The sequence below is a fragment of the Miniopterus schreibersii genome (assembly GCF_964146895.1).
Source record: "Miniopterus schreibersii genome assembly, chromosome: 1".
NCBI lineage: Eukaryota > Metazoa > Chordata > Mammalia > Chiroptera > Miniopteridae > Miniopterus > Miniopterus schreibersii.
The window spans coordinates 39,834,934-39,858,852 of record NC_138101.1 but is presented as its reverse complement, the minus strand read 5'-3'; the positions used below and the strand labels follow the sequence as shown (position 1 = coordinate 39,858,852).

Below are 23,919 nucleotides of genomic sequence, written 5' to 3'. Positions count from 1 at the left end.
CATCTAGAACTTATCAATATTCTCCTCTAGGGCAAAGTTCTCAGTATACAAAAGGAGAGAAGAAAACAGCCTACCTGGCTGTCAAAAGGAAGACAATTTTACCCTCTCCGACAGCATGGATGGACCCGGAGAGCATTACGCTAAGTAAACTAAGCCATCAGAGAAAGACAAGTACCGTATGACTTCACTCATATGTGGAATCTAATGAACAAACTGAACTGTCAAGCAAAACAGACACAAGCTGACAGCTCTGGTGGGGGGATGGGATTGAGCAAAATAGAAAAAAAAAGAGAAAGAACTCACGGACACAGTCAACAATGTGGATGGGGGGTGGGAAGAAAGGGGGAGGAGTTGGAAAAGGGTACAGGAGGAATAAATGGTGATGGGGGAAAAAATAATAAAATAAATTTTAAAAAGAAGGAAGGAAAGAAAATCAACTGGTGCTGTTAGGATAACAGCACCGCCCAAGCATTCCCTCCTTTCGTAAAGAGAAGTTAGAAATATCCAAGGGGGTGTGCTCCGGCCTGGCTGCTCCTCTCGACAGCTCTTCTTCACAAAGCAAGCACTCAGAGAACTGGCCTCACGGCCTAGAGCTAGAGACTAATGATTTACACGGTATACAATCAACTATTTGGGAGCCAAACAGAGGCGGAACCCAGGATTTTCCATCAGATGCCTTTCACAGATGCCAGAAATGCCACATAAGGCTGGACCACTTGGTAGGGAGCCTGGGCAAGGCAGGAGGTCTCTCTCCCACAGCAGTGTTTTGGTTTGACAATGGCCGTTAGCCCTGAGTATTCTGAACTACACAAGCCCTACTCAGTAAAACTCTCAGAACTGGTTCTGTAATTACAATGAACCCTCTGCTCCACAGCAAAATAATCAGGTGCTACCAAACACAACCCCTGTACGCTCCCTTTAAGTCTTGTCAATGTGGAAAGTCCATTTTACAGAACCACAAAAATAAACAGCCCCAGCGTATCTGCTGTCAAGTGTTATCAAACTCCTACTCTAATTCCAGGGTTGTGGGTTAAAGTGTTTCTTATCTACCCTTCCTGGCAGGGCCTCCCTCTATTCCTGCCCTCCCTTATAATCTCAAACCAACCCTATATGTGCACAGCCAGCCCTTTGTTACTAATGCCTGGAAGTCACCAGTTAGAACAGGTTGAAACATCTGCGTGGCTGATGCCCTTCATGATGTTTCCATAAAAATGGCCCACGTTGCAGGGATCTCTTTAAGCATAAACTACAAAACCTTTCAGGAAAGTGGGGGCAGTAACGTTTCACAGCTACACTGAAATTAAGCCTTCAGTGTCAAAACCCCACAGACATTACCAACTGGGAAAGAATGTGCCAGCCCTCGATGATAGCAGAGCTCAAAGGAACCTCACAGAGCATCCGGTTCAACCTCTTGCTACACAGATGAGAAAAGACAGGACAAGAGAAGCTTGCTCACAGACACAGCCTAATCAGAGGCAACAGCCCCTCGCCCCAATGAAACCAGGTGTTCTGGCTCATAGTTTAGATCTTTTTCCATATCACACTATACTTTCCTTTATTTGAAAGGGAAGCACTAGACCAAAACAAAAAATGGATATATGCAGAGCTTCTGCAAACCAACAGAAAGATGGCCATGCAACAGAAAAAAGGCCAAAGGTGATGTTCTTACAGGAAATACAAACACCCAAGACACATTTAACTCCAAGGCTAACAGATAATTTAAACATGTGTACAATATAACCTATTATGAGATATTTGTTAATCTATCAAAGTGGCAATATTTTAAAGGCTAATCCCCAGTGGCATGAAGGGTGTGTGTGATAGACAATTCCTCATACGGATGATGACTGTAGTAACTAGTACAACCTTTCCACTTGGCAACCACATAACAAAACCCTAATTTAATATGTTCAAACCCTTTGAATATTTCGCCATTAGAAATCTATATGAAAGAAACAACTAATTTCACAAAAGCATGACAAAACTGTTCACTTCTTTTCTTTATAATAAAAACTTGAAGGCAACTTCAATGCCCAATAATAGATTTTTAAGTATTTTGCAGCCATTAAAATGATGTTTATACTTCTATTTAATGACATGAAAAGAAAATTCATATTATGCTTTTAAATTTAAAAAAGAAAATTAAAGTGTTGCAGTATGATCCCATTTTGTAAAATAATTTTCATATCTGTAAACAGATGTACAGAAAAACTGCTGGGAGGACAGCTCTGCAGGATCAGATTTGTGGTATTTTGATTTTTGTGTGTTATAGTTGTCTAGATTATTTAAAAATGAACACAGATTTGTGATAAAACATAAATATATTACCATTTTGAGAATATATAAAGTGTAAAAAGCAAAAAGCGACTAACATATCTGCCCATAGCAACAGCTCAGGAATTCCTTTAAATATAAAAATGGGAACTCCAAAAACAGAGCTACATTTTCCTAATCTATTTCCCATCATAATAAAATACCTGAAATGACTTATAATTTTTTGTAACTTAGGAGGGGAGGAAAATACCCATGTACTTGGCTTCAGATGTGAATGACATTCTTTAAATGTCGAATTATAATGACAGTAATAATAAAGCTACTAAAGTTACTGGTGAAAATTATTTATGCTTTATATACTTTAAGGGCAAATTTTCCTATTAGCTTTAAGAAGGGGTTCTTCATGAGGAAGCCAGGAGGAGGTTCTGAGGAGAATCAGAACTGGGCTGAATTTTTCAGCACGTGTGAGAAGCGCCTGCTGCAAGTCTCCCTCTGCTCTGGGCCAGGCTCCTTCGCGCCTGCAGAGGGGATGCCTCTCAGATGGCGGCATCAGATGCCACTAAGGAGGAGTGGCAGGTGGACTGCAAAAAACATAGAAATCTTGCTACTGCTTGTTCGAGATAATCACACTTGCTATTATTACTTTTTCTTCTCATTTGTTGAGATAAACGGGTGGAGGGGAGATGCATCTTAAGACAGCTGCACATAATTCTCAAATCGATTCAGGACAAAACAACTCCACTCCACCCTCTGCTAAAAAATAATGATTTTTGATAACCAAATAATGACAATACTCTTTCCCATGCCATCATCTGTCATTTAAAATGAAATAAGGGCTTTCTTTCCCCCCTTCGTGTTCTTGGCTCAGAGGATTTTTAAGTATTTCTTTTCAGCCAGTTGCATTCTCTCAAACACGTTCTTCTCCTTGCATTCCGCAAACCTGGTCCTTTCTTTCTTCCCTCCTTCCTTCCTTCCTTCCTTCCTTCCTTCCTTTCTTTCTTTCTTTCACTTATGAGTTGTTTTTCTGCCTCTTTATTTGCCTCTGCACTGTTTCTCTGTATTATTAGCTCCCGAATGCACCCCAGCCTTGTGCCTGCTTGCCCCAGGGACTATAGAACAAACACACTACTAACTGATGATTCCGCAAAGTGACCTAGTAGTGTCTAATTTTAAAATTTAATGACCATTTTTAAAGTAAATGCATGGAGGTTAGAGAAAAAGTTCACAGCTGATAATAAAAAGTAATGGAAAATTAAAGTGAGAACAAAGAATGCTTGGAGCACTTTTCTTAAATGTAAATACAGAACCTCTCCGGTCAGTGGCTAACACGGCTCCAATTAATGTGGGACTCTGCCCTCTACTTCATCAAAAAGGTCAGCTAGGCCCGGCCGGGCGTGGCTCAGCGGTTGAGCGCCAACCTAGGATCCAGGTGATCGGGGTTCGATTCCCGGTCAGGGCACATGCCCGGGTTGCGGGCTATGCAGCCGATCAATGACTCTCTCATCATTGATGTTTCTGTCTCTCTCTCCACCTCCTTTCCTCTCTCTGAAATACATAAAGATATATTTAAAATAATAATAATAAAAAAATAAAAGGTCAGTTAGTGGCTGAAGACCAGAAGCTCCTTAAGATGGCTCTTCCACGTGATGAAGATTTGCCCAGTCACAATCTCATGTCCATTTTACCCTGCATTTATAAATTTCTGATGTATTTTTTTCAACTTGTCTGATTTCAGACATTTTTGTTCCATATAAGTTCTCAAAGTCTGAGAATACAGAAATTGCAATTCTCACTCAAAAACTGGATTGACTTCTGCTAACCATGATTCTTTATTGGCAGCCTGTTACTTAGGATGCTTTCAGTTCTGTAAGGTGCTTGTTTGTTTGTTTGAAATTAGTATACAATTATAAAACCTGGAATCATCAATATACAAATTATTCTTTTAGGAGACATGTTTTGGTTCTCCCTGTTGCTGTTTCTACTGCAGTATGAGTTGGACTTGTATTACTGAGATAACCTATTGCTATGCCCCAGTTCGTTCATAAGATGCTTTATGAGAAAAGCTGACCTATCCCTCATTGTATGTGAAGAACAGGTTTGCCATGAAAGGAATGCTTTTATCCAGTTTAGAACCCTAATGTTTATTTTATATTCCTGTTGCTGAGACGCAGGAGAAGCTGCATTAGGAGAGAAGGAAGACTCGCTACACTTAACATCTCCAGTTCGAAGAATTGTCTGGATAAGTAACACAGTCATCATTCAGCTATCGACTCAAGAGTTTCAATGATAAAAATCTTTTTGGAAAATAAACCCAGGCAACATAATAAATTTTCATATAAAAGTAAAGTTTCAATTTAGTTTAAAAAAAAAAAAAGTCAATGAAATAAATGGCTCAGAAAACCATTCCTTCCATTTGCTTCTGTCTTTGTAGGTGGACCCCACCTTCCCTCCGCACAATAATCCAAGATCTCTCCTTGTCTATCAAATGTCCATGTCAGCCTCGCCTGACTTGTCAAATATGAACAATTTTACATTGAGCAGTGTTTCTTACATTATCTTCTAGCTGCCTCTGTAGACGTGGATTTGTAACATACCCTGTTTACAAAGTGGGAGATTTGCAAACCTAATTGCAGGGCCCGGGACAGTGTCTGGCACATTGCAGAAGCTTACACACCACTGCTGAATAAATGCATAAACATTAATTCTGCCCACCCAGCATCTTCACATTAGTCTTTCTCCCTTCTCCATCTGCACCTTAAATACCTCAGATGCATGAAAAGTGTGGGGCTTCTTTGCAAATCTAACCAACGAGCTCTCTGAAGAATGGAATACACATACATCTGCTAGATATATGCCTCATTTGACAACCAATCTTCTCTGTAAATATACATGCTACAGCCTCCCCACTGTCTATAAAGACACCGATGCCAGAGACAAGCCTTTTGTCTGATGACAGTCGAAGAGATTTTGCAGCAAGTCTGAAACTACACAGGAATTTTATACCAGTCACTTTCTGCAGAGCCACGATCCACGCCCTCTTCTCTCCCTCATATCCCAAGGCAGGCACCCTGCAGACCCCTTGGGAAAGTGCACTCATCTAAACAGGTCCAGTGGTCACCTGGTTATGGAATTTTCCCAGGAATAACAAGCAGAGCCCCTGCACTGTTTTTGAGGATGTGCTCAATGAACAAACATGTCCACGCTGTTTTTCAGTGCACCTGGATCTGAAGGGTAATATGGCTGCTTAGGCCTTACTTCTGCTAGAAAATAAAACCAAGTACGTCTGTTTGGAATGTAGTGATGTGTGCCCACGGTGTTCGGCATGATGCGGTAACAGTAACTACACAACACGAATTGCAAAAGATGCCAAAGCTGCCCTGCGCCATCAGGTTCACTGGCTTGCGGGTGGTTGTACAATGACACTCAGTCACTAACCCATAAGGTTCTGCTGGCTTCTTGTCCCACACAACTTTTCTCCACAAAATCACTATCTACAAAATCAGCCCCCACCCAGGAACTAGACTCTTTTCCTTCCTAAAGAGGATTTAAAGCCTATTTTACAGATGACAAAACTGAAGCCCAGAGAAGCTCAGTTCAATGCCTAAGGTCAAAGAGTACTAGAAATCTAGTGTCCAGAAATCCAGTCCAATATAACCAAAGATTGGGTGGGGAATCCATTCAAAATATTAATCTTATGCTAATAAGTGAAATAAATGCTTATCTGTACACATACAATATAATCCCAATATTAATTTTTATAAAATAACATAAAAAATGAAAAGCATAAGAGAGAAGATTGAGAAACAAAACTGGGTGAAAATACACCAAAATGTTAATGACTATGACCAGATATAGGTGCAATGAATGACTTTATTTTGTTCTCAATATTTGTCTGTATTTTCTAAATTTTCTGCAATAAACCTTACTAGTTTTATAAAATAAAAAAGAGAGAATAAATGTTCTAGAATATTCAACTGTGCTTACACTAGAAGTCATCTGCATTGATGGAGACTCATGAATAGGTAGAAAAGCTGGAAAAAAAATGATAGGAACTTAGAGCAATATACTTACCCACCAACTGTGGGAGAGAGGTAGCCTCCCTGTCAAGCATGATGGACCCTTTCTCCATACAGGTCCTCAGCTCAAATAAGCTGTGAAGGGATAGTGTTGCCACATGGGGCTTGCTCCATCTCTCTCCACCCTGTTCCACTTTTTCTTCAAACTTAATCCACCTAGAACATGAGAATAGTGAATAGCAATTAAAAGTATTCTATCTACCTTGGAAACAGCAACATCAACCCCTCCGTTTCCACCCCCATCACCACTACCAAAATGTCTCCTTTCCCGGAGTCTTAAAAGCTTATTTATATCATTAATTGTGTTCCTTTTATAAATACACCAAACAGAGCTCCCAATCTGTACCTTTCCCTAATGCTAGAGAGAAAGAAAACAAACCAAAAGGAACCAAAGAATTCCTGGTTATATATCTATCAATAACCACAGAATCCTTAAGAATGATTATTTAACTAAATTTTTTAAAGAAAATAGGAAAAAAATATGCATTACGAAACTATGCATATAGGTAGAGCCTACAATGGGTAAAAATAGTCACCACTGTGAGAATTCTGTTGTGACTTCTCAGGGCAAATTTATACAAGGTGAAATATCAGTTGTAAACCAATACTTATCTTAAATATTTGAGAAGCATGGTGTGTGATCAGATGAATATAAAATTCCCCTTTAATGTCTAAGGGGGGCGAGCATGTGTTGCTATGTCTTACTTTAACATATATTTCTCAGTTGGCCCACGGTCCCTCCTTAAAATCTAGCTCTACATGTGTTTAAAAATACACAAGCTCAATGAACAACACATCTTCTGATTATAACAGATCTATTAACCTTAACAATGGAACAAGCAACCCTCCTTCACAGCTTCTTTCTAAGACTCCTAGGTATTTTGATAGCTTAGTAATATATAGCAATAAAAAAGTTTAATGGAAATGAGAGCAAAACACATTTGACAGTTTTTATGTCCCACATATTACACCTACTGTCTGTTCTTACGCTGGTTAAAAATAAAAAACAAAACAAAAGACAGGAAATTATTATCATTTTGCTATTCATCATAACCCAAAGAAAAATGCTTTTTCTCTCTCACTTCAAACCTTCTGAAAGATATTGAAAAAGATAAACAGGGGTATAAAAAGTTGTTTTTCTACATACTTCACCCAAAGGTTTAATGATTGAAAAATGTTTCCCTAGAAAAGCTGAATGCTCACCTAGCTCACTAAAGATGAGAACAAAGGGCAGGGATTAGAGGAAGCTCTACATAAGGTATTATTTATAGACCACTCACCAGCCCCGGGGGGGGGGGGGGGGGGGGGGGGGGGAGACACACACACACACACATTAGCAGCACCGGGAGTGAAAAGAGATCAAGAGATCAGCCACATTGTCAAAGAAGATTTAGAATTTTAATCAAGCCCAACACTGATTCAGAAGTATCTTAGTCACCTTCAAGGAGTCTCCCTCCAGGACCCGCTCAGCCAATGAACTCCCAGCCAATAAACTTCCAGGTGTCAACGGCAACCGGAGTCCCAACTTCATCCTCAATTCTAAGCCCTCCTCGTTTCCCCTGCATCCCCCAGAAATGGAGGCAGTGCAGATTTTTACAGGTTTACACCACCACCAAAGTTTTAAACCTTCAGAACTGGACCTTGTTTATTTCTACAAAGTGGTTGCAAAACATTCCAAAGACCCTTAATATTCATGTGTGGTGTGTGGTGTGTGTGTGTAAATTAGTTCTTCACTTTGGCTGGTATCAAAACCACAGAAATAGAAGTGAGAGAGAAATGACAATTTTACATCACACTCAACTTCATCGCTACAAATTTGCCAAAACAATAACAGGTAATTGGGGTTACTGTGAGAGTGATCACTTTACGCAGCACATTACATTGGTTAACTGGAGGTATGTTATCTTTCCACGCTGGCTCACAGACTCCCTAACCATGTTTGTTGGCAACCGCCATGTGAATCACATTTACATTTGATGTCGTAATTTATTGCTCGAGATAAGACTCTAGAAGATAGAAGATTCCATAGTATATGAAACCAAGACAGGGTTACGTAAAATTATGTCATCTATAAAGACTACTACTGACTCCTTGTTTTTATTCCTAAGAGTATTCTTATTAGTTGAGGGGCAGAATCTTTGGTCATAGAATTTAAGCCCAAGATGAATGACAAGAGCGAGCTAGAAACTCAGCGAAGGGGAGTGTTTTACACAGCCTTCACTTCTGCTTATCTTTACTAAATGAGTCCCCCTTTTTATCAGCTGCCATAAATCTATATTGCCAAAACCATTTCTTAAAAGAAAACTAAGCCTCACTTACGTACAATGTGTGACAATGGCTCTTTTCTACTATCATCCTCAACTACTTAAACAATATAAGTTTAATTTAAAAAAACTGTAAAGGGGCAAAACCACTGCATTCTTTTGTGATTCATCTTTTATTTCATTCCTCTCTATAGTGTATATTGTAGGCAACAGGACTGGACTCCAATATGACTTTGAACAAGTTTTTAAAAGATATTTAGAAATCATAAATCTTAACTAGCTTGGATTTATGGAACAGCATTACTCACCCTCCTGGAGGACACCAGCTCTTTAAGTCACGATTTAACAATAAAGGAATGAAATGTAGTCTCAAAACTAGCCAGCTCCTTAGAATCCACATTCCCAGGGGCTAAGTATCATCTCATAGTTCAGTTAAGCATCTATTTCACTTTGAGTTCAGCAAATACTGAATGTTGTGATGATATCATATCATAGCACAGGCAAAGCGCAAGGGAAAGTCTGGAATAATGACTATTAAATTCCTTTCAGATGTATTGTTCTAATTGTTCAAGGAACTGATTGTTCAAGGTACTTCCAACATATGCTTTCAGGCATAAAGTAATAGTCTGCCCATTTAAACAGACTATGTGCAGGGAGTTTCATTCTAGAAACTACACATGGTATGTCTATCGTCCTCACATATCAAGGACATATTTGAAAAAAACCTGAAAACTACTCAGCTCAAATAGAACCCATTAAGGAAAAGGCTAAGGCCAAGGTGCCAAAGTTCAGCCTATCTGAGTGCCAATGAATTTGTAAAGGTGCTTCAGAACCGTGTAATTACATTTGTAAAAAACAACAGATGTTCTCTCTGTAAAACGTACTAAAAGCCACTATCTACCCTCCATAATAGCTATGAATAACTGTGTATTTGCAATAAGTTTCTTACTCTTTCTTCTGCTTGGTACTGGACATGTTATAGGAAAATTAATTTCAGAAGTTGGCTCTTTAAATGCTTGCAATTACAAAACTCTTGCAACCTTGGAAGGAGTTTATTAGGTGAAGTTTATTTATTCCAAGGTCGCAGAACAATGATAAAGCACACTGCAGTTTGACACAGTCTGAGCGACTGCCAAACAACAGTATTTCAACTCATTTAGTGAAGAAATAGAAAACTCACTGGGAATCACTGAATTTTGCAATTTTCCAATCATATGATTGAATATAATTAAGAAAAGACAAGACCTCTAACTGAAAAACATGCCAGTTTTACTGTGGAAAATAGACATGACCTTTGCCCTAGATTATAATCCAACTTCATAAAACTATTAAAATGATAATAGAAGTTCTTGCTAACTAGTAATTGCCTTCATCACACATTTTAAAAATCCAGTGTTTGTGTATATCTGGGATAAATGATGTTTTTAAGGAGAACCCTTAAGTTTCTAGATCAACTGTGAAAGTTACTGCAAGTTACATGTATGCTGCTATAAAAGTTATATGTATAAGTTACATAAAGTTATAATATGCATATTTATATAAAATTATATGTGTTGTGACTACATATAATTACAAAATGATTCAATTCCTTTTCCTTCAGCCTTTGTCTCACAAAAAAATAAACTGGGTCTCAAATGGAATTTTCCAAAGGCAAGTCAATGCCGACTGGGAAGGGCGCAGATCCTCTCCGAAGGCCCAGAACAAGTGCGGCGTCGGTGTCCGACGGCCAGGCCGTGAAATCAGGTTCTCCAGAGGTGCGCAGCAGCGTGCAGGGCAAAGGGGAGCCAACGGGGGCCGTTCCTTCGCGCTGTTCCACCACAGCGAAACGTCAATACCCTTTCCCTTGGTTGGCTTGCTGAGTTTGCTGAAACTTGTGATGTCTTCCCTTCTTACCCAGGTTGGGCTGTAAAATCTGAGTCACACTGGGAGTGAACTTTAACATATTTTCTTCTAACAGTTCACCACTTACAACAATGACCATTGGAACAGTCGCTGAAGTAAAAGTGAAAGGCAATAACCATTTTTTGCAGAGACATGACTGACAGAAAAATAGAGTTTGGTGATGGGGCCATCACCAAAGCTGGACCAGGACTTATTCTTTACCAGTTTGCTTCATGAATCCATTCGCTAATACCTAGCCACCTAGAAATTCTTAATGAAAACACAGGCTTCCTCCCTAATACCAAATACTCCATTATAATTACTGCTCCATTTCGTATTCCAATGACCTAACACTTCGGAGCACTCTTCAAAGCACAGTGCTCTTCGCATTCCACTGACCACTTACACTTCTCAGGTCTGATCATTCCCTCCCCGCACAGTCTTCAGCTTGAGCTCTGTGGAAGAGCCAGTGGAAATTCAAAGTTCTGGCTTTTAGGAAAGGGACGAGCAGGGGAGAGATGTGAAAAAAGAAGGTGGTAGAGTTGGCTGTATTTCCAATTTCATATAAATAAAAGCTTCCCTTGTTTATAGTTTCACATGACTACTGTGGTTTCCAAAACTTAAATGGGGATATTTTTCCTCCTACTGAAACCCTCCTCCTTACTTTTTGAGACGTGAGCTAACTTGAACTTCCTGAAGCAGGACTGAAACTACAGTATGCCAACACTCAAGGTAAGATATTCTTGGTGATATCGAATCATTAGTCAACTAAAAAGTATAGAACATTAAAGGGAGAGTACTTAAACGGGTAGGGGGTGTGGACAGAAGTATATTAAGCTGAAGAATTCTGGTAGGTTGGTTCTCTATGGAATAAAAGTCTGTCAATTGGGGTTTTTACAAAAAAACACAAATTCTCAATTTAATAAGTTAGCCAGAAAAAATATTCATGCTGTAGACTCATATCTAAAATGAATTCCTTCTAAGCACTATACTTTTATTAGTCTAGTAGGTCTGAAAGCTTCTCATGGGGGAAGAAAAAACCCGATCATGTCTGGAAACCGGACACCATAAGTGGCAGTCAAAAACTACTGCAAACATGTTATGAAACAGAGTACGTTGCAAAAAGTAAAAATCACAGCTAATCTGCCCAGGCCAGTGTGGCTCAGCTGACTGAGCATTGTCCCAGGCACCGAGGGGTCACCAGTTCAATTCCCGGTCAGGGCACATGCCCAGTTTCGGGCGTGATCTCCAGGTGGGACTGTGCAGGAGGCAGCCACTCAGTGTTCCCCTCTCGCATTGATGTTTCTCTTTCTCTCTCCCTCCCCCTTCCCCTTTCTCTAAAAGTTGCTGAAAATATGAATCATCTCTGGAGGCACAATCACCTCCAAACCTCCCAGCGGGATTTAGGTGAAGCAGTAAACTAACAATCAAGGTTCTGTTTCTCCATTCATTCTATTCACACATATTTCTTGATGACAGACTGCATGCCAGGTAGTTGTAGGCACTAGGAGTGTCGTGAACAAGACAACCAAAGATTTCTGCCTTCATGGAGCTTTGATTTTATTAGGAAGAGAAAATAAGACATGTAATATGCTAAATGCTGGTAAGCGCTAAGGATAAAAATTATGGAGGATGGGGGAGAGAGTGTCGGGGGAAGGCTTCCACTTTAAAATGGGCAGTCACTGAGAAGGTCATATTTAAATAAAGACCTGAAGGAGGGGAGGAAACGAGCCAGGCAGGTAACACGGGGATGTGGCCCGGAGAGCATTTCAGACAGAGGGAACAGCAAATGCAAAACCCCTGACCCAGGAGCATGACTGGCCAGGGAGGCTGGAGCAGAGGGACCAAGAGGGACGGAAGTAGCAGACGAGGTCACAGAGGTCATGGCGGACAGTTCCTGAGGGAAGGGCGGGTGCAGGAGGTGGGCTAATTAAGAAGCCTTTGCAGTAATCTAGGTGAGAGAGAACGGTGACTTGGACCAGGTTATGAAGTACCGAATAGGAGATACGGTGAGATTCTGAATATCTGAATATCTTTGATGGTAAACAGACAGGATTTGCCAAAGGATTAAGTAAGGGGTATAGGGAAAGACAGGAGTCAAGGAAGACGACAATGTTTCTGGCTTGAGCAACTAGAAAAATGGAGTTGTTCACTGCAGTGAGAACCCTGTAGGAGGAGCTTATCTGCAGTAACTAAATCAGAAGCTCAGTTCTAGACATGTCATTTTGAGATGCTTATTAGTCATCCAACCACTTGTTTTCAATCAAGTAAGGCAAGAAGTACGGGAGAGAGAACTAAAAGCAGACGGGGTCAGCATACTGACGACTCAGTTTGAAACATCAAACACAGGTCCCTTCTCAAACACTGGGCTTTCTCAATGATGTGCTGGGTGCCTTGGGTTTGTCAGTCAGCTGTCTGTCCATCGGAGATGGATAATCACAGACCTCCAACTTCAGTCAAGTAATACTTCTAAGAAACTACTATATGTAGAACAGTTGTTTCTAAAGCAATCAGTTCTCAACTAATTGCACTCAACAGATACTACTGACCAACTATTATATACGAGGCACAGCAAGGCACTGGGATTACAGTAGCAAAGGACAGACATGGTGGTCCCTGCCTGCAGATGAATTAGTGTAATAAGGCAGGCAAAATCAAAACAACATCACATGTATGATTAGTTAATTAATAGGAGAAGTTATAGAGCGTAGACTATGTGTAAGTATGTTTCTTCCTGGACAGCTCCCCCTGACACATGGCACACTCCCACCACACTTCTCCAGAAGTACAGTCTCCCAGGGACCAATGACATCACAAAAATGACATATGCTTCCAAGGAAATCAAGTCTTTAAGGATAGTACAGTATTCAAGACCATCTTAATCTTTAAGAACCTTAAAGGCAAGGCCTTAAAGAGAGATGTTCATCTCTCTCAACGTTTTGTTACCTATATAGTGAGCTGTGATCTCTCCACATTTCTGGGACCAGAGGTCATATAAAATAAAGTGTAGTCTTCACTTGACTGAAAGAAAAACAGAATGCTACACCTGAATTCTGATAGATATCAGTACTAGAACAGAATTTTAAGATTAGAATAAGAGTCAAAGTATGTCTTCTAATCACAGCTAACTATACCAGCATACACACAGAGATGGAATTTTAGAGCTATAAAATATGCGTGATGCTACAGAGGATGTAACCATATATGACCCTCATTTGATGGAACAGAAAACCCAGACTCATGAAGACTACATGACTACATGACTTGCCCAAAGTTAAACTGCTAGTTGCAGCAGAGCCAAGACGAGACCAAATCCCCCCAACATTTAATTCAGACTGCACCAGTATGACTCTCATTCTTTTTCTGTTAGAAAGAAGAAAAAGGAAGAATGAAATGGAGATACTAATAAAAAAAAAAAGTGTTTGCTTCAAAAGCCTTCTTTTGCAGGATGTTTTATGAGCTAGAAGTGTACTTCATGGAGGACTTTAAATATCCAGGCTATTGGAACTGACAGACGGTGTTAGAGACAATGGCTACATCATGAAAAGAGGCCCTCGAAGAGCAAATAATGAACATATTTACTTCTGTCTTCCCAGCACCTAAAACAGTACCTGATTCTGTTTATGAAAGTGAAATACACTGAATCTCCATGTAATGATGACAATCTCCATGTAACGATCTCCAGTAACTACATCATATCAAAGTCTTTATCTTACATAATTGTTATATGTCATCAAAGATTTAGTGTGGAGTATATAACTAAACATGTATGTAGAAAGAAAGAAAAGCTCTGTTATTATGAGATTAATGAAAACTTAGATATTTGTGTAGGGCTTAACAGTTTACAAAGAATTTCCATATATACATGCGTGTGTATATATGATATAGACATATAGTGTATGTTATATTTACATATATGACATCTCTTATATAGGCATTATTATCCACTCTATTAGTGACGAAATCAAAGTTCTGAGAAACCCAGCGTTTTGCAGCTAACAGGCTACAGAGTCTGAAATTGAACTCAGGTCTCTAAACTCCAAATTCAGGTGAATCTTCTACTTACTTTCACTGGATATTTAAAAGACGAAGTTTTTATTTGGAAGAACAGCAGGGTACCAGTTACTGTCTTTGCACCCTGCATCCTACCGGGAATGGGCATTAAATCAAACATGACCTCACAAGATGCTCTGACACGTGGAGACTGGACACATATCTCTAGGCTGTCGTGTCTGGGTACCTGAGTCTATCTCTAAAATGTTTCACTATGAAGTAGCATACGAAGTAGATGGAGATTTACTGCGAAGCCCTTATAAGGGTGAAAATTATGACAACGCAGATCAGTGGCAGTGGAGCACAGGGTGTCCTGCCTCGTGTCCAGGCTGCTGCCGCCAGCCCGGCCAAGGCCATCGTGCTCGCCAGACACCCCACGCCTGAGGCCGGCGGGCGCCCCGGGCCCTGCGCAGCCAGCGCTCACCTCGCCGTCTCCTTCCACTCCATCTCCTGCCCGTCCACGGCCAGCAGCTCGTCCAGTTCGGTGAAGAGCTGGGGGGGCGCCGGGCTGTCATCCTCCTCGCCCAGGATGAAGCGGATGCGCTCGGCGGCCGGGGAGACTGCAGAAGTGAAAATGCTGCGGTTAAACACGGGCTGCACGACCTTCAGGAAGGTGAAGCTCCGAGCCCGTCCGGTGTCCCCAAGGCTGCCGGGCTTCCCTTCCACGCCCTCCGCGGACATGCTCCTCGCTTCGTCCCCAACCTAAAGCCCGCAGAATCAAACCCGTCTCGCTCCTTTCGTCCTGAACCGTGGCCTCAGCGCGCCACGGCTCTCCCGAAGGACAGCGCTCGGCTCTGCGTCCTGCGTGACAAGGAACCTTTAGCCCTCAGATGAGCTGAGGTCCACGCTCATGACTTTCCCTCCTTCCCCACTTATGACCCATCCAAACTTATGCGACAGAAACCAGCTTGGTCCGATCGCTTTTCTACGCGGTGGGAGGTGACAGCAGAGCGCCCCACCGTCGCTTGGCCCCGGTGCCCGCCTCCCCGCCCTCCCTCTGCCCACGCCTGAGCCGTGCCCTCACAGGCTCCTCGCTGCCCATCACTAACCACGAGCTGATGAGCGAATCTTTAACGAGCCGGGCCTCCTCTTTACATAATGGTGTACCCAAGCTGTTTAGTCACACTTCAGTGCACGTGAAAAACAAGCCCAAGTAAAACATTGTACACCTGAGGGGGGAAATTCCAACAAACCCAAGCACATAATTGAATGCCCTACTAGCTCCTTTTGACCCATCTCCCAAAAATAATGGAATGAAAAATTAACTAGCATCTCTTCCAGGCCATGGGTTATTTTCCCCTTGTTTTGGTTTTTTTCCCCCCAAAGGACAGCATTTGGAAACTGACAGTCATGTTACAAAGCTGAGGCCCACAGATGCCCTTTAAAATCCGTAGGTAAAATCAAGAATGGTATACGCATACGAATGCAGTTCAGGTACACAGATGTGTGTGTGTGTGCTTGTAAGAAGGCTGTGTTGCCTTCTTACCGCCCAACCATAAATTCACAACAAGAGCTGGCCGGCAAAGGTGAAAGAGCAGCACAGAAACAAGGTGATGACACTGGAAGTGAAATCTGCAGTCAAATGTAAATGGACTACAGAAGGCCCAGCTGATCGCGGGACCGTAAACAAGGCTGCCACCGCCATTCGAGAGGCTCCCGGGGAGGGCGCTCGGCGACGGAGCCCTGGTCAGCTTAAAGGGGAAAGCGCTGTGACAAAATTATATCAACAGCTTCACATTAAAGGGACTCTCAGGGACAATTCTTTTTTGTCTTTCAGAGAGAGTGGAGGGGAAAGAAAGGGAGAGAGGGAGAAACATCGATGTGAGAGAGTATAGTTTAGCCCGGCCGGCGTGGCTCAGCGGTTGAGCGTCACCCTAGGATCCAGGCGATCAGGGTTCCATTCCCGGTCAGGGCACATGCCCGGGTTGCGGGCTCAGCCCCCAGTGGGGGGCGTGCTGGAGGCGGCCAATCAATGACTCTCTCATCATTGATTGGCCGCCCCTCTCTCTCTCTCCTTCCTCTCTGAAATCAATATATATTTTAAAAAAAAAAGAGTACAGTTTATATGCTAGGAAGGGAAGCAAGCATTAATTAATTAATTAATTTAATTAAACAGCAAACAAAAAATATGTACCAAGTGTGTTTGCAAAACATTAAAGTAAGGTAACTGAGCCCTGGCCGGGTGGCTCAGTTGGTTGGAGCGCCACCCTGTACACCAAAAGGTAGAGGGTTAGATCCCTAGTCAGAGTGCACATGGGAGGCAAGCGATCGACGTTTCTCTCACATCAGTGTTTCTCTCTCTCTCTCCCCCTCTCTCTAAAAATCAATTTTTAAAAATAAGGTAATTGAATATACAGTAACACAAGATACAATGTTTTACTTCTGTAATTAGGAAAAAAAAATGGCTTTGAAATGTCTTAATATCTCTGGGAGGAAAATATCTAAAGCTCCAGGACTTTGTGTAAAAACACTTGCAATGCCTTTCCAGTAGAGAAACAGGGTGTGTGAGATTATTTTTTAGAGGATCAGGGACAGCATAAAACGTGGGGGGATTAAAAATTATAGGCAGAATTTGGAATCTGGATAATACTTGTAAGGAGTGTGGTGTTTGTATTACTAAAAATGTAGTTATTGATCACAGTGGTTCTGCAACTGACAATCACAAATCTGATTGATTTTTCATCAACATTCAATATCAAAGATCCCTGAGTTAGAACTAGCTTTTAGATGGGGAAAGTCTCCATGTAGAGAAAAAACTTCTTGTCCATTTCTGAAAGATGTGATGTAGGTTTGTTCCCGCCTCTCCTGCTTAATAACGGAATCTCCTGCACACACAGCACACATCTCTGCTCAGCCTGAATCCACAGAGCGTCACTCTGTGGCCTGGCGTTCTCAAGGGAGGAAAACACTCCTCAGAGAGCAGTTCATCTGTGACTTCTGCAAAACGGGACGGAAAAAGATGTAACAACACCTCCAGGTCTTCCTCTCTAGGTTCCATGTCTAAGCACCTTTCTTAAGTTGTCTTATTTATTAAATACAGCCTCTGAGCAACCAATAGAACAATCCCTTTGGGATAAAATCCCAAAATCACGTGTCATAAACTAGCTTGCCACTCTAGTAAGTTCCTTTCCCTCGTTGCTCTCCTAAGCTTCCCCAGGATTTAGAAGTACACAGGAGGCCACAACTGCATTGTAAATACCCACCTACGGGAGGGGCATCCTCTGTGGCGGGTGAAGTACCCTTCCCAGTTTCTCACATCATTCTTAACACAAAGATATGCAGAGTGACAGCCTCCCTAATGAAGTGGATCAAGAATCTATTTCTTTCCCATAACTTTTGATCAAATGGTCAAATGAGCTAAACACAAGACACAGCATTTCATTGCGGTTAAAAGTATAGGCTCTGGAGTCAAACTGCCAGAGTCTGAGTCCAAACTCTGTTACTTATTTGTTGTGTGACCTAAGACAAGTTAATTAACCTGTGTCTCAAGTTCCCCACCTGAAAAATGGGATGATCATTATATAGTGGTTAAATACAAGGCTCTACGTAGCTTAAAAATTGCTGATCCTTACGAGTAAAACCTGCCTCACTTCGAAGAAGCAAGCAGATACTGGTCCTGAGAGCCTCTGCATGTGGCAAATATGTAAGGGGGGAAAGTAAAAAGCCAGCAGTTCTTCATGGGTTACTTCAGTGAATTAGGCAGCTTCAGCAATGAGAGCACAAGGATTACCTATATTTTGGGAAACAGCCAATAAAAGAACAAGGGGGAAATAATGAAACTCTTACAATCTCACTTTAATACCTGGAGGCCGGGGGACATCAGAAAATCAACTTGCAGCCCGGCTGGTGGGGCTTAGTGGTTGAGCATTGACCTATGAACCAGAAGGTCATGGTTCGATTCCTGGTCAGGGCACATGCCGGAGTTGCTGGCTCGATCCCCAGCAGGAGGTGTGCAGGAGGCAGCCGGTCAATGACTCTCTCATCATTGATGTTTCTATCTCTCCCTCTCTCTCTCTCTGAAATCAATAAAGACATATTTTAAAAAAAGAAAAAAAATCAACTTGCATTACAGATGAAGAGATTATGATTCTAAGTAATAGCTAACCTAGTTTTATCATAAAAGGAAACCTGGAGAAACATGAGAGAGGGTACTGCTATTCTGCATTAAAACCTTCGAATTAATCCAATCACACTTGTCAGAACAGAAGACCTACAGATCAAAGCCAAGTTAATGCTCTCATCTGCCTTGATTTCTTCTTTTTTTTTTCTGTTCTCTCATTAAAATGTGTTTGGGGTTTGTTTTGTTTTGTTTTTTAGTAGCTGTAGAGCTTCCTGGAGGGTCCTCCATCAATGCGGTTATCCCTGACCAGTGTCCTCCTGCAGAGTAACAATGTGAGGGTCTGCAAAGTTTGGGAAGACCCAGCCTCCAAAACCTGCACTGCCAACCAGAAAGGCAAGTACTGGGCAGGAGCGCGGTCCATGCCACTCCCACCCCGGCACCCGCAGAAGGCCTCGCTTTCACGTCACGGCGATCCTTCCTGCCCAGCCTGAGCCTGGTCGGCCCCAGAGCGGCCACTGCCCCTCAGTCAGAGATGGTGCATGAGACGACCCCCCTGCCACCATGCCTGGCTAAAAGACAGTCTGCTCTGCTTGCCTTTCATGCCGCTCTGGCCCCAGTGTGTGTGCCCAATCTTGTCTCCCACAGCAACTCAGAAGTGTCCTGTGACAGAATGTACCGGCTCGCTTCCAGATCTTTTTCGTTTTCCCTCTGAGTTATTCTTTTCTCTCCTCTCTGACTCAGTTGCTAAGTGCCAGCTGAAAATTCTGTCTTTTCCAATAACCTGTATTAACCATTCACAGAAATGTCTCTCCTTTATTTAAACCATAACAATGCTTTGCATCTAAATTACTTAACTCATTGAGCACCAACAAATATACAGCCTGCTCGTGATCACCTAACTTTTGTAGATGTGACTTTCTCTCCAACTAGATAACCAAGGTCCTGGAAGACAGGGTCTGTGTTTTACATACTTCCCATCAAAGCTGACCTAGTGCCGTGGACCTAACAGCCACTTTGAATAGTAATGAATTAGATACAGCTTAATGAACCTTGCACATCTTCAAGTACATAAAAACATAACCATTTGCAAAAGGAAGCTTACGGAGCTCTGAAATGAAAAATACCTAAGTTTCTAAAACTGTCCTTATCCTACCCTTCCCCTTAATCCATGTCTGCATTAGCTTCACGGTGACCAAAACGCAGTCACCATTCTGTTGGGTAAGCCACAAATGAAAGGATAAGTACTTCAGGTAAGCTATTTCCCTCTGCTTGATGCAACCGCAGCTACCCGAGGGACCACAGCATGTCATCTGCTCTTCTATTAGGACACTGAATATCCACGGCTTTGCGTGGCATCCACTGCTGCACTTTGTCTTTGCACCCTAGCTAAGCCAACCGTCTGGGCCACCCCTTCATTCAGCTATTCTTGGCACCTACTTAACACACAGTGAAGTTACACAAAAAAGAACGGATAACAGAATAAGACAATGAATTAAACAATGAATAATATGCATTCTGCCCCCCGTTACACAAGGAATCTTTCTCCGCCTCTTTCCTCTGCCTCTGTGAAGTGCAGTGGGAAAATGACATCGTGGGGCAAAACGGAAACCCTGAGGCCTAGCAAAAACTGAAGTATATATAGTTCCACACTTTCATTTTGTAACTTAATATTTACTAGTTTTTAGTGGATGCAATACACTACAGTATTTATTGAAAGAACACCAATTATTTTTAAGTTCCCTATCCTCAAGGAACTGATAAATGGGGAGATAGCAGATAACAATAGGAAAAATGCCATGAACAAACAATGCCATTCAACAATAACTAACATTTTTGAATGCTTACACTGTGCCACACATTATATTAAGTGCTTTCCATTTATTACATTATTTATTTTACATAAACCTATGAAATATCTACTGCTCTTCTCCTCTCATATTGCTCTTATATTACAGATGGGGAAACTGAGCATTAAGAGGCTAAGGGACTTCCACAAGATCATACAACAAGTGATCCGACCTCAAACCTACCCGTATGATTTCCAAGCCCATTTCTTAGCCACCATGCTCTAATGGATGATCTCATTTTTAAAAAAAACAAAAACAAAAAAGGGTCAGATTGCCACATGAACAGTACAGGCATAAATGTACTGGATTTCAGAAGAGGCAGAAATCACAATGGCATATGAAATAGTCCTAAAGTAAATTAATTGAACATTTGGTTCATTACCCACCAAAAGGCACTATGTGACTGTGCCCTTTTATTTTTGGTCTTGGAAGCATCCCACTGAGGCCACCCTGCAGGCTACCAAGAAAAATTGTTTTTAATAGAAATAATGATCCTAATGAACAATTCACACTGAGCATGACAAGTTTATATGCAAATTTCCTCCTGTGGATTAAATGATGACTTGTGGATTTTGTATTTTCTCCTGACAAAGTCCACCATCTGGTAAAGTCTTAACTCTCAAACCAAAATATGGAAAGAAATAACTATTTCTTCAAGTTATTCATGTGCTATCACCAACTGGTTTATATAGTTATCATTTTAAATATTCATTTCCTTTCTTCATTCTGCGATACAGTTTTGTAGGTTAATGCCACAGTTGTTAAAACCTCCACAATTTACCTAATTATTAGACCACTGCAGTGTTCTATAAATACACTTAATATATATAAAATTCTCAAACTTCATTTTCATATTCATAACTATAAAAAATGAGAAATAACTGAATAAAGTTTCACATCCATGTAAATCTTTTACAGATTGTAGGGACTATCTGTTGCTCCTGCCCACCCAGCAACCTAAACTCTTTTTCTGTTAACAGCCTCCCATATTCCTTTGGAGAACCACCTTTATACGTGTAAGTTCACTGAGGCTAAATTCAGCTCCTGTGATACGGGTCTGTGCAATGAGTATATCACAACGCTTGGCCACAGCAATTAATTTTTGAATGGACACTTCACCTAATCCAGGTAAATCAGAGTAAATAAGTGTCAGCCTTTTGTTGCAACTTCCAGGAAATAAATCTTCACTTTATGCTAAGGTGCTAGGAGAGTACATAATAAAAGCTTTCAGCACAGATGACCATCTTGCAACCTTCAGAGAAGAGCCTGCCTGAGAACAAAGTAAACAAGGAAGAACTCAGAACTAAGGTAGAGACAGGTTCCCAGTGCCATCATTTAAACACCTACTTCAAACACACCTGAAGTGAGCTACTTTTCAACCATATATGATTCCCTTTTAGGTTAAAGTAATCTGACATGATTTTTTTGGTCACCTGCAACCAAAAGAGTCCTGATAGACACGGATATGATTCCATTTTAACAGGTTAGATAGAATATTAGCATCTTCGAAATAACTGCGTTGAAGAATTTGTTTATATAGAACCCAAGTTTTCTTGGAGTGATCTGTAAAAGTCATCCAGACTTTCTCCATGCTTTAACCTACCTCTACCTCAACACATCCAGCAAATGATGACTGATTTACATGCTGGCAGATCCTAGACAGGTAAATTAGATGGTTACTTATTCTGTTTCAAATTAGCTAAGATATTAAAACAGCAAAATAGCATTCATTAAGATAGATAATTTTTTAAATACTTAGGTATTCATGTATTAATAAACTCCCACACATGAAAAGCTGTCAATTACCACAGTTATCCTTAATACACCATGACATCATTACTCAACTACAAGGAGTCATCAGCACTAAGACCCTGGATTTCAGAACACCACTGAACTATCTTACTCAGGAACAGGATAAGTTCAATTTCAGCTAGCAAGAGGTAACAAAAACTGGAACTTGCTGAGACATTATTGGGAAATATCTGTGTCTTAGCCTTTCATCTTCAAAATTCTGAAAAAAATATTTTATCTATGTTTACAAAAAAGTTATCAGGACTCGGGTCATATCTATTAGATACTCAGAATTCTTTAGAATAAAAGGTGATAGCCCTTATATTCCCCAACTAATTCTGTCTTCCTCCCCCATAATCTCTGCCAATACAGAGGGGCGAAAAAATTAAAACTAGGCTGTCAGTGGCATTAATATGTGTGGGGGTTTTTAATGCTGCTAAGCCACTCACAAAGAAGCAGTCCCAGTTACGGTCTAGCAGTCAAATAAATGGTGCCCAAAGGTTCTAGGGCATGCAGTAGTGAGAAAAACATTGGCTCAGAGCCTTTTTTGGCCTGCTGATTCTTTTATTAATTACTTAACTATATTAATTATATTGCTAATATTTCAATACTTCAAGAATCTCTATCAGAGACATAAAATTCCAATCAGTCATTTGGGGTTTTAGCAACCTCAATGATGACCTAGCAGGTATGGTGACTGAGAAGCCACACAGGTCTAAAAATAATCCCATGAGCACAGAACACTGGGGACAAGGGTGAGGGGCTTCATGCATGTGGCATGAAAAGGTAAGGTGCTTTCTGTAAATAGAAATCCATTCATTAAGATGGTAAATAACATGACCACCCAACAACCTCTTCCTAAAAGACCTAAAAGTTCCCGATATATGTCATAACTCCCATTCCCATTTTCCTTGAATTTCTAACTCTCCACTTCTCTTTGCTCTGCCAGACCTGTCCAGGATAAGGTTTATATGATGAATCACTCTGCTTAAGAGCAAACACATCAGCATTTTCTCCGGGTTCAACTCAGAACAATTCTCAGCACAATTTATACCCTGAGGTTTCTAAAGTCAGACTCGATTCTCATCAACATTAGGACATCTTCAAGAGTCCAAAAATAAAGTCTCTGGCCTTTGCTCAAGCGCAATGATTTTCTATGCAAAGTAGCTAAATTTAATGCTCCAATATTAGTGTCAAAACCACATGCTAATGCTGCCATTAGATGCCTCCACATACAAAAGACATCCCTCCTCCTGCAGACTCTCTGTCAAAATGCATGAGAATATAAAGACACCAAGCCTTACAGAATCTTTAGGACTCCTGGCCACTTCACCTCCACATTGCCAAAAAATTCTACCCATCTTTTTCTAGATGGTGATATTGAAAACCAGGATTCAAAACATAATCCCATTAAAAGGGGCGAGTGGGGGCTGGAGGCATCAAGGAAACATTGCAAGTTCTGGTTCTTTCTTAAAAAAAAAAAAAAAAAGCCGCATTCCCCACAGATACATCGCCGTGCTGAAGATTTAGCTAGAACTCTGAATGCGACAGGAAAATGTCAACAAGATTCTATAGTAAGTTTCTCTTCCTTTCTGCCTTAAATCTGCTCTGAGTTTAAGGGTCCAAACTTAGTGGCAGTGATTCCCCAGCCTCTCTGAAGCTAAATTCCATTC

The 23,919-nt window shown here is 41.1% G+C and overlaps 1 protein-coding gene across 4 annotated transcripts in view; it reads right to left on the bottom strand.

The window, feature by feature from the left end:
* SLC4A4 (solute carrier family 4 member 4) overlaps positions 1 to 23,919 on the bottom strand; it is a 297,689-nt gene that overhangs the window by 161,078 nt on the left and 112,692 nt on the right. For 3 of the 4 annotated variants that reach the window (XM_081124504.1, XM_081124501.1, XM_081124502.1), the window contains 2 exons: positions 14,973 to 15,108; positions 6,346 to 6,506 (listed from right to left, as the gene is read on the bottom strand). In XM_081124504.1, the coding sequence (XP_080980630.1) occupies positions 6,346 to 6,506; positions 14,973 to 15,108 (297 nt within the window). Of the gene's footprint in view, positions 1 to 6,345; positions 6,507 to 14,972; positions 15,109 to 15,271; positions 15,447 to 23,919 lie in introns of those variants that run through there. The other variant, XM_081124503.1, reaches the window with a different exon arrangement.